This window comes from Triturus cristatus, chromosome 8 (genome assembly GCF_964204655.1).
Source record: "Triturus cristatus chromosome 8, aTriCri1.1, whole genome shotgun sequence".
In the NCBI taxonomy this organism is placed as follows: Eukaryota; Metazoa; Chordata; class Amphibia; order Caudata; family Salamandridae; genus Triturus; species Triturus cristatus.
In genome coordinates this window covers 1,320,586,987-1,320,599,007 of record NC_140591.1, presented here as the reverse complement: position 1 = coordinate 1,320,599,007, position 12,021 = coordinate 1,320,586,987, and the positions used below count along the sequence as shown (strand labels likewise).

Here is a 12,021-nt window from a genome sequence, read left to right as displayed (position 1 = left end):
ATTAGTAAATATACCCATTGTTCTTTTTTATGGAACTCAAAATCCTCCAGTTGGGGAAGCCTGAAGCTGTACATAAGGAAGGTGCATCAGAATCCGATACCTCTGCCGTGAGTTCCCCTTCGTGGCTTGGAAGTCCAAAAATGTACCCCGTCCCAGCTTTTCAGGGGTTTCTGCAGCAGCTACCGTGGTTCATTTCTAATGCTCCCAGGCCTTGAAGGACAAAACACAAGGGCCAGGACTTTCTCTACTGGTATTCAAAAGTCCAGGTTCTGTTGATACTGGTCACTTCAGGAAAAAGCATTTTGCAGCTAGCTGCATCAGCCTTCTGACCCTTGTAGACTGTTTCTTTGCTCTGGTCACAAGAGGGAGTGGGTCTAGTACTTCAAAGCTCCACTTAGGTTACGAGAACCAGGGTCAAGACCTCTTCTGCTCTTCCAAGGATCCAGAAAATAGAGCTTTATATGAAAGTTAAATATGCCAATTAGGTTGAAACCAATTTTGACATGTTTAAAGGGGGAGCACAGACACTTTTGTCCTGGTTAGCTTGGGAAGGCGTACAAAGTTCTAAATCTATCAAAACAGATAGCGCAGAAATTAGGGGGAGCCACTGAAAGAAGGTAATTTCCTACATGTGTCCACCTGGGAAGAAGGCAGGGAGCAGGGAGATCTACCCACCCTTATGGGAGTTCTTTTCATCGCTAAGGTGGAAAAACCTAGAAAAACCATCAGCATTGGCGTGGTCAGTCACAGTGCAGTGTTCCAACAAAAAGTTCATACCATGTAGGGAAATGGACACCTCAACAGTTCTGGATTTTCTCCCTGCATTTGCATGAGACCTCCAAGTTCCCTGTGGTCTGTCCAAACTGAGAAATTATTCCCAAATAGGATTTCCTCAGTTTCAGCAGGGACCAGACCCTTGTAAATGCCGGTCTATCTGTGACCGTTTGCTGATGAATGCCATGGTCCAGACCCTTTTCAATTAACAGGGAAAGAGCTGCCTCATTGCCATTATCTGAAGCATTTCTCTGCACTATGAATTCCCGGCTGACATTGAGTGCCTCAAGAAATGGCACGGTGCACAGCACCTCTTTCATGGTGTTAATTGCTTTTTGACATGCAGGATCAACCTTAGTTTCCTCAGAGTTCCTCCAAAACTGAGGTTGGGGTGGGAGTGCCACCCTGTAGTCACACGGATGTCAAGGGTGTAACACTGCCTTTCAGCAATTCACTGCCCTCAGATGTCCCGCATCAATGTCCACACATACCAATTAAAAGGGTGTCCCTACACACTTGCTACTGGCCTGACAAGTCACATACCACTGGCAGAATGCCTCCACCTTGATATGCCTCTGGGGCCAGTACAAGTATGTGAGCAGGTGGTCAGATGTATTGGCCTGCCCAAGATATCCCGCTAAGAGGAGTTCATGAGCTAGTTCCAGCAGGCAGGCCCGGTGACACTAGGGGACCAACAACACTGGTTGACCCAGGCTAAGGGATGTTCGGCTCACTGTATAGGAGTCATGCTTCCAATAAATGTGGAAATCACCTGCCGTGTCACTATTCGTTTGGGCTTCAGCCTGGTGCCGAAGACCCTGGAAACTATGGCACTCACTCTGCTCTCTTTGTAGAAATCTTTCTGGGATGTTCCTCCCGCCTCCTGGATGGTGGTTGTTTTAGAGACTCTTTTTCCACGTGCAGTGCTAACCTTTCTTGGTGTGAATCTAGGCCACTGTTTCAGGTTTCAAGTCCTTTTGACTCCCCTGATGGAATGCCAAAGACTTTGGGGTAAACACCACCCACTCAGGCCATCCAACATCTCTACGTGGGCCTTGAGCTCCACCTGTTTCCAGAAATTTTTTTCTGGTTCATTCCCAAGCAGACATTCAACAGGTATTGCTGGGCTGACAGCTACTTTTAAAGGCCCATAGATCCCACCACGCTTCATGGAAACCATTGATGGAAGGCAACTGCTAGTACTTCTTAGGTATGTGGACCATGACTTCCATCTCCTTATCATCCAGTGGTACTAGGGTAACCTCTGCCCACTCCACAGCTCTCACTGGGCAAATATCTTCCCTCAGTCCTACACTGGCAACCCTGGTGTCTGTCTTCACACCAGTGGGGTGGGGCTTTCATGGATTTACTGTGTCCCTTCTTATGCCCTGTTTGAAGATAATCATAACACTGGGCCTAGTGGTATGGTGCCATGGGATTTCTCTGACCAAAATCCCCCTTTGTCTGCTGGGGACCTTTAGGGAAGTACTCTGTATTAGCCTTGGACTTCTCCTTTCTATGAGTGGGGATCTAAACCAACTCTCTAGTGGTCCCCAGGTACCTTCTTGGACAGTCTGATGCTGTGCCAAAGATCCACTTCCTGCCCAAGCTCACTAGAAACAGTGAGCTTGAAATCTATCAGGTGCTGTTGTATCTCTGTAAAGCAATTATTTTAGAAGTGCTCCTGCATAATCAAATTATATAGCCCATCATAATCCTTTACTTTGATACCCTTCACCCAAACATCCAATGCCTTTATCGACAGGTTGACAAAATGCTCCCAAGACTTGCACAACTTTTTCTGGCTATCCCTGAATTTCAGATAATACATTTCTGGGGTGAGACCACATTTGTGTGTAATGGCCTCCTTCATTGGGGCATTCTGACCCTGGTAAGCATCTAGGGCAAATAGTGTTTCCCTCCCAATAATGAGCACGTGCTTCGTCAGACTAACTCCCAGGCCTTCTCTGGGGCTCTATGTATGCATAAGGCCACATCATAAGCTGGAAACGATTTATCAATGTCACTCCCACCACATAACTAGGCACAGGGTCTTTCAGCATGTAGATCCCATGTTTACCTCTCCTAGGCACCTCTGTATCACTGCCATCATCTTCACTAGACTTGGATAACTTTCCAGATCTCAATTTCATCTTGTGCTGGCTCCTCTCATAGACCAGCAGGGCCTTTTTCTCTTCTAAGGGAAAGGTCAACTTTGTCTTCTCAGCAGCCAAGGGCAAACTTTTCTCTTCAGCAGCCTAAGCCAACTTCTTTCCTCATGGGCAAGTGTAGCCAGCTGCAGTTTCAAGGCCCTCTCTGGCTGTTTGCTTTCAGCTCTCACAGAGACAAACTACAAGATGACACACTTCCTCCTGCCATGAACAACCCAAATGATGCCGCACCTTGAGGAGAACCTCCCCCAAGCACCGAGGCCCCCTCAAATTCATTCTTGTTCTCCTCTTCAACTTCATCCTCATTCTCGGACGAGGTGGCCTATAGCTTGGGGACCTGCCTGAGGGCATTGTGTTACTCCTCCTTCTTGGATTCTGTGCCTAACCTCAGCCCTCACTGTTTGCTCCACAGTTCGGCTATGCTAAGGCTCTCCACAATAGCCAGATCAAGCTCCATATTCTCCAAAGAAGTAAGGTGCAAACATTGAGTGCAAGAATGAATTTGGGAAAAATAAAAAATGACCCGATAAAAAACAAAAGTCAATTAAAATTGAAAAAATGTTGTTGTCATTTTAGAAAGGGATTTTTAATTTAAACTTAAATCAGTGTGTGGTACTACTGAACACAAGTTCAAGATTCCATCACTGAACATCAGTGTAAGAAAGTGGATTATTTGGGGAATGCAGCTCTCAAAAGCTCTCAGGACATTAGGCATATCTCAAACTGACTAGGATTCGCTCCAGCAGAGGATGTGTGTGCATCAAGGTCCTGTCCCGGTCAGCTGGTCACTTCAGCCACATAGGAGGTTACTCAGCCTTGTAGCCTGCTTAGTTGTCCTGAATACAAGAGGGAGCAGATCCGGTCCTTCAGGGCTCCTCTCAGGTTACAACAAGCATTGTCTAGTCCTCTTTTGATATTCTGCAGGTCCAGAAAGTGTTCTGAGGAGGGTGCCTTGGGGTGCCTCATTTATGGTTGGCACCAGACAATGGGCTGGGGTGACCTTTCGTTCCTCCTTTACCAATCGTGTAAAAGTTCCCTGGGGCAATCTTCATAATCTTCATAATAGAGACTCTGACCTTTTCTAGGATTCAGCTACAATCCTGCAAGTGAAAATAGCTTTTGGGACCTAGTCATTGGAGGAACATGCTTATTTTAATTTCCAAAATCTTCCGCTTTTAAATATCAGCCATCCTACATTGTGGATCTCCTGCCTGTCAGATAGGATTATTTTGATGAGTCTGTGCGGCACATTTTAGGCTTCTGCAGTCAGGCTATATATGGTAGACCTGAAGTCATCTTTTCTCTGTTACAGTAGTGGATGGCATAATCAGTGCTGCAGTCCACCAGTGGCATTTAACTTTCCATGCCATGGGTGTATTTCTGCACCACATACGATGACCTTATAGGAAAATTGAATATGCCAATTTGAGTTAAGCCAGTTTTGACATTTTAAAGGTGGGCACATGCACTTTACTCCTGATTAGCAGGAGTAAAGTGCACAAGGTTCTAAATGCCTCAAATTAGAGCAAACATTGGGGGGAACTACAAAAAATATGGTCATTTCCTACAATCACCTTCCCTTCACCTTCCTCCCTCCCCACACTAACCATTTCCCCTGTACATCTGACCGTAACCACTTCAGTCATAAATTCCTGAGTACCTTTTATCCCTTCAATGAGCACTTAAACTTACATAACTAACACAGTGCTAGACTTCAACAATTTATTTATTTTGGAAATATTTTTATTAACGTTTTCATTGAATGAGACATTGTACATAAACCATAGATTTAAATTATTGAAAATGAAAATATTCTTTCCAGCATTATGTGTACATACTGGACACTGACCTCATTATTTGGATTTCTTAAGCTTAAATCTCTAAAGGCTTCCCTTCATTCTTTTACCCCATTGGATAAGGTTCCAAATTTCACAAAATAGGTTCTTTACAGTCTTTCTTCAATCTTCACAGACACATTCCTGCCTCCTAATACTATGTCCAGGTTGGATGACAGTCAGCTAAGACTAGAGCTCTTTAAAAGCAATTAGTCTAGGTTTTCACAGCCATAAATAGCTTTTCCCAGAACTACCTATCTGCAGTCCAGAGTTGATATATTCTCACATCTTATGCTCAGCCGAGCAAAACCTCAAACACATTTTGCAAGGAAGTTTCTTAAGTTTTTTTAAAGTCATTACAAGATGGGTGCCATATATGTGTGTGCATGAATAGCTGGCATTTTGGAATTGTTTGGCTTTGCCAATGCTTGTGAAACAATTCAAAGGGCAAATACAAAGCCAAGCCTATGAGCATGACAGCACCAGATCAGGGGCAGCAGCGGAGAACTGAGGATGGAGATAGGGCCATATCCTGAACTGGTGGTGGAGGGCTTCGAAGTGGGGCACAGAGACAGAGAAGATTCAGAACAGCTTACCCCAGGGGACTACTTAAACTCCCATGTAACCTTCAAATAATTGCCATGGTTAAAGGGCACCCGGCCAATGGCAATTTCTAGAAAAGTGCCATCAGCTGAAGAAAGCTGAACAATAGTCCACCCTTCTGTATCATGTGTGTGTATGTGGATTTGTTTTGGTAACGTGGACCTCTACAGCTTTTGCTAGGTGACGCCTAAAAAGGTCATGCTTGATGAACCTCACAAAATGTTAGGCCAGAGGCAAAATATTGGTAGATTATGAAAGGCAACTAGGTACCTGGTTGTTTGAAGCATAGAATGTGCATTATAGAAATATCAATTTAATATTTTAATATGCAGTTGAATCCGCTCAAATTTTGACAGGTGAAGAAGAATGTATACAACATATTGTCTTATTATTGCATTTTTACATCCATGCTTTGAAATATGTTTGTCAGATTGTAATATAGAAGTGTGAGATGGAGAAACATCAGTATGAGAACTGTCAGTTTTTGAAATAAGGTGTAATTATAATCTGCATTGGGTCGCATGACTCTGTTTAGCCTTAGGTGATCGCAGGGAGCTATTTATAAAATCATTCAGTTTTACATATCGATAATAAAAATGTGTTCTTATTTTACAGTGAAGCTGCAACATTTGAACAATACAACCAAACTAGTCTTCTGGCTAAATTTGATCAAGATTTTACGAATATACATCGAATGTCCTTAAAATATTACTCAGGAACCGTGATTGGCCCAAAATATAAATTGAGAGTTCTCCGAATTAGACTGAGATCACTTGCAGATCCGGATAGGTAAGATAATGAGCGTAAATTATCATATTTTTATGTAACTTGGGTAAATTAAAAAATGAATGGAATGATGGCTTCTGATTAAGCATATATAGTAAAAGCCTACAACTGCTAACCATACACCAGCGGAAATAGCATATAAGGAGATGTCCTGTTTAAAGGGGCCCGTCAGACACAATTCCTACTAGTGTCTTTCTGTCTGGGTCTGCCATGTCAAACATGATGGTTCCAGACACAAGAAGTTCTGAAAGGTTCTCCACGTACTGTGACAAAGCTCCCAGCACATAGGGGTATTCGATCGATCAATCCCAAAGATGGAACACTGTTTTCGAGTGTGTCTTGCAAATGAAATAAGTGATGACAGGTCTGAAATGGCACTATGGCATAACGCTAAAGTACACAAACAGTGATGGATGGAATAGTTATTACTGTTGTAGTGTTTATGTACTAAGCCCAAAGATTTTTAATTCTAATACTTTCGCTATAATTTATTCTTTATCCTCTGTCTAGCCACCATACTCAATTGGTCCTCCGATGGAACTTGTATTGTGCTGAAAGCGACTGGAATATGCAGGGGATCAGCAATTATCAAATGAGGACCAGGAATATGATAATTGCTATACTCAATTACTGTTCAGTATCTTTGAGATAACCGATCAAAAGAGATTTTAACCAAGTTGATTTACCTACAAGGAATAATGAGTCAGAATCAGCAGAGTTTAGTTCAGATTTCAAATTTAGTACAACGTTCCAGGATTAAGGACATTTAAGTAAGACAGTTTACAATCCTAAATTATAATTATTAATGATTTTAATAAAGCGATAACTAACTTCGTGAGATCCAAAAGGACAAGAATCTAAACTCCTCAGCTGAGGGTGTTTTGGGCATTTATTGCATATAGATTAATACAAAATCAGTTGAGCCTCATACAAACCCATACAGAAGTTCAGAAAAGTTCAATGTGACCTGTTCTAGTTGTTAAGACAGCAATCTCCACCACACTACAATACCAGCCAGTAGCAACTTGCAGTATATCATCACAGTTTGCGTTAGTCCTCAGATGTCCAAGTCGTCAGCCTCACTGCTGAAAAGCTGATCGCACACGCTCTCCCACAGTTTCAAGATCTGATCAATTATACTCCAATGATTTCCCAAACAACACTCCTTGACATCATCAGGAATATCAGACTGCTCTGTCCGATTGGTCTACTTCGATAGGGTGAGAATGATGTAGTAGGTAAAAAGTATACAATCCGGAAGAGTCTAAAAGTTCGTACAAACAATAAGATATTCAGAAAGTAAGTGAAAATATGCATTGCCATTTCAGTATTCTGTTCCCAAGCATCTGTTCTAGAATGTATCCTTTTGTTACAGATACAGTCAGCGCTACTGTATTGTGTCAAAGGAAACTATTGAGAGTTAGTGCTCAAGTGGCAACTTCACTAAAAGTTCCCATACACTTCAGACTGTTCATGAGTTCACGTTTAGAGAAAAGCAAGATTTGAGGCCTGTTTGAAATACAGTTCCTTTTCGATTAATTGAATTAAACTAAAATATGAATCTCACATTGAAGAGTATATAATATTAATTTCACAAATGAATGCGTTAATAAACATTTCATTTAAATCATAATGATTTCATGTAAGTATAGGGCACTCTTAAAATTTTGAAGATTTTACTGTTTCACCTATAAATGGAAAAGGTACATGTAATTTTCTTCGCGCATATGTTAATTAAAGCACACATCATTTCAAAGGCATCATTTGAGGAAAAGTTCACGTCTAACTCATGTAACATTTACTTTTCTTTTGTCATTTTCAGTGTACTCGTTAAAACTAGAAATAATTATTCACTTCTAGCACAGAAAATATTAACTTTGTGTGTAGAAATATTTGTTCTTCTTAATATCACATTTTCAACCCATCAAGACCTGTAATAGTGCATATCTCTAAGCAAACACAAGATATAACATAGGTTAATTCTAACATTTTGCATGCTTTTACGATGCAGTATCTAAATCAGAGTTTCATTTATCATTTTTCAGAAACGTGAAGCTTGACACACGTTTATCGTCATTCAGAAAAAAGTATTGTCGCAATTATTCTCTCTCTTGTAATAATTTATAAAAGGTAACTTCTGCTCTATCATTAATGGGGGCCCCAACCTCGTGCTTTGTTACTTTGCACACCATGCCACCTGAATTTGAAACCAGCCATATACAAATCAGTCTTGCCCCTGCTCCAATGGGAACAGTTCAGGTTGAACTGCCAGGCCAGGTTCTCCCTGAACCGGAACACAAGCAACCAAGGACCTGTTTCGCCCAAGTTAGGGCTCATCAGCCAGGTATAGCCAGGGCCACTCAAATTATGTGGCAGAGGAGGGTCAAATTATGGGGCAGAGTAAATTATGCGACAAGGAAGGCAAATTATGTGGCATAAGCTGCACATTTTGTGATAGTATTACTTTTCTATGCTGCCATTTTTTTTACACTTGTTACGCTGGCTGTGCATTTGTTGCGTCACATCAGTACCAGTTTGGTACCCGAATTTAGTAATAAGCAACAGATAGGTGACCAGTCAGGCTTTTCAAAGGACTTCCACTTCATGGTAAATTGTGTTGTGTTTTTAGTACCGAACTGTTTGAGCTAGAAACAACATTTCTTTATTAAAATCTGCAGATTATGCATCAGATGATGGATTATGTGACAAATGCGACAAATCCATAGTTTTGCGAAAAACTCAGTGGTAATACAACTGCATAATTCCAGGGACTCTCTTTATAGCTTGGTTTCAGTGACACAGTGTGCACAGGACTCATTTCTGTGCATAGCCATCCCACTTAGGACAGCACACTGAAGTATGCAAAAAGTGATGGGAGGACTACTTGAATTAATTTCAGCCACTGCTATTTAGTCGGGGCAGCATCCGAGTCAATTTTTATTTCGCACACCATGCCACCTCCCAGCTATATGCAAATTAGTTGTGATACTGCTTAAATGGGAACAGTTCAGCCCAAGTGTTTCGCCCTAGTTAGAGGCTTATCAGCAGATATAGCTGGCTGAGATTAATTCAGGCATTCCATCCATCACTTTTTAGTATACTTTAGCTATGAAATAACATTCCATCTACTGAATTTCTCCCCTGACATAGCTTCTGTCATAGACACTGGAGCTGCTTCGTGGAAAAATGTCCTTGACTAGGTTAACAAATATATTGCCTGTGCTCTACCAGTCATAAAGTAACTTACCTACTGAGCATGAAAAGCCTCCTTTATGTTTCTCTAACCAAGCCTGCATCCACTTCAAGGTAAATTTGTAAAAAAGTGTTCTGAGATGGATAACAAATAAAGAAATGAATAGAGATGAAACGTGACGGTGGAAGAATGTGAAGAAATAGATCTTTTAGTTGTGTTTTCCCTTTTCCTTTCATCTGGACTTATGGTATTTGATGTTTGGAGAGTGACTGAGGTCTATTGATCAAGTCCCAGCTACATGTTTACTGTCCCCAATAATCAAAATGTTTTTCTATAAAGTTTCTATATCTAACACGTTGTCCACCTGTGTGCAGTTGTAAAGAAATCAGGTACCAAAGGCAATATTTTATCTTATTTGTATCACAAAATGTAAACTATGCTTTAAAGGCCATTGCCATTTCTGTTGGGAATATGCAACGCACTTCAATATTGAATGTTATAACCCTGAACCATTGGGGTAAGTGGGGGTCAGATGCCAATGGTAATTCTCCAATCCCCCTCTCTAAGAAGACCAATGAGCTGGGTTCTTTAGAAATTCTTGCCACTTTCAGCACACTACCAGGAGCAAATGTGGGTTTGATGAAGTGAAAGAGACAATGACATTGGGCACACAGCTCATTTCTCTTGAAAACATAGTCCTTGGGTGTATATCAACGTAGACGTCACTCAAACACTACCGTTCCATGGTAGGTAGATAGTCTGAGAGAAGATTCATATGCAACAGAAATACACTAAGGAGGTATTACATGGTCAGAACTCCCCCTCATAGGAATGTTTGGTCTGCAAAGGTCATACCTGCTACTCTAATGAATTCAGCTGTTAATGACCCTAGAATGTATTGGTAGACTACCCCAAGATCGGCGGTAACGGGACTCCACAAAGAAACAGCAAAGAAAATTGTATGAGCCGGATAGCAAAGACTGCACCGCATCAGAGTTGCCACAGAATCAAATTGGAACCACACAGATTGTTCAGAATAAGTCAAAAATAAAAGAGGAAGGAAAACTCACAGAGGGAAGGGAAATCCAGCAAAGGGACAAAACTAAATGCCATTGGGAATCATACACACAAGAAAGTTGCAAGGCAATGTTGTTCTACACTTCTTTTGTTGACCCAGAAGTGCCAGGTTCTGTAATCTTGAAAAGCTGATTGGCCTGGCTCTGAGTCTGCCCCGCAAAGTCCTTCTCCAACACTTCAGACTGAAGGCCTCATTTATGAGGCCCTTGCATCACTGGAATGTCACTTTTTGTGACGTTTCCGTAGCGCAGGAGCCTGCTCCATATTTACGAGGCAGCACTAAGCCACTTTATTTGGCTTAATGCTGCCTTGTAAATATCTTTCCCTTTAACACAGTTTTCTGCATTAAAGGGGGGTGTAATGGGTGTTGCTGGAGGCATTTCCAGCAACATCCATGGCTTTTTGACACTGCCAAATATTTACGAGAAATCGTAAATCTGAGGCAGTGCCTAAAACTTAGGGGAGGAACAGCGAGGAGAAATATCTTGATTTCTCCTCGTTTTTCCTTTTTCTATGTGTATATTCTGCAGCATACATAGAGAGAGGAAACAGGTTCTTGTGATTGTTTTTGTGCAGAAAGATTTCCCTTCCTACACAAACATAATCATCCCCGCATGGTGCACAGGTGCCTGCGATGGTGCACGGCAGCTCATTGTGGTAGATACGGTACATTCCTGCCATTTTCTTTTGCCATAGAGCGGTGCAGCAGGAAAAACTTTATAAATGAGGTCCCCAGTTCCTATAGATCTATTCCAGACCTTTCAGTCTTCTTGATTGAAAAACTGTTACTCAGCAGTCTGAAATGTTCCCACAGAATGTCATTTATATTCATGGATTTGGTTCAATCTTAACCATTTCTGATATATGCTGACATTGCAGTTGTTACTACAACAAAAACAATGGACTTGTTAGATTTTGATTATCTATAATATTTAGCCATGTTTTAAACCGCTGTGCATTACTTGCCTGAACCTTAGGGACACTGTTTAGAAAAGGACTAATCACATTCCTTGTTTGACCTCCTGCTTCTCATACCTCATTTCCATGTTTTATTCCTCATCTGTTCTACGGCTAAATAGGTGAAGTTCCTGGCTTCTGGGGCAAGCCTATACTCAGGACTCAGGAAGGAAGAGAGACATACACCTTATTAACTTTATCATATATTCACTTTGAAGGCAATACATGCCATTAAATTCCTTTGTGAAAGAAGTCCTTAAAAGACCAGCAGAGCCACAAACAATGCAAGTAGAGGTCCAGATGGGGCATGGGTGTGGAGACGGTCTTTGATCCTCATGGGGAATAAGTGGAGTATACTTGGGAATAGTTTTGCAAGTAAGAGAAATCGCTGGAAAAGAACCTGGATGCTGCCAAATTGCTGTTCTTGAGTGAAAGGGACTCTGAGATAGCTTTTCCCAGAAAACTAATTCCTAAAGCTGTAACTACTCAGGGGTCTTTGCCACAGATTGTCTTGTTTGACTCACTGTCTATAGAGAGTTGACAGCCCTAAGATGAAAATTCCAATATATATCATGAGGACGGTGGTGAGATTGTGTCTCCAGTTACGCCTTGGATCACTGGGACT

The 12,021-nt window shown here is 41.5% G+C and overlaps 1 protein-coding gene across 1 annotated transcript in view; it reads left to right on the top strand.

Annotated features, from left to right (window-relative positions):
* LIPI (lipase I) overlaps positions 1 to 12,021 on the top strand; it is a 165,059-nt gene that overhangs the window by 147,544 nt on the left and 5,494 nt on the right. The window contains exon 9 of the mRNA XM_085623039.1: positions 5,999 to 6,172. Coding sequence (XP_085479165.1) covers positions 5,999 to 6,172 — 174 coding nt within the window. The remainder of the gene's footprint in view (positions 1 to 5,998; positions 6,173 to 12,021) is intronic.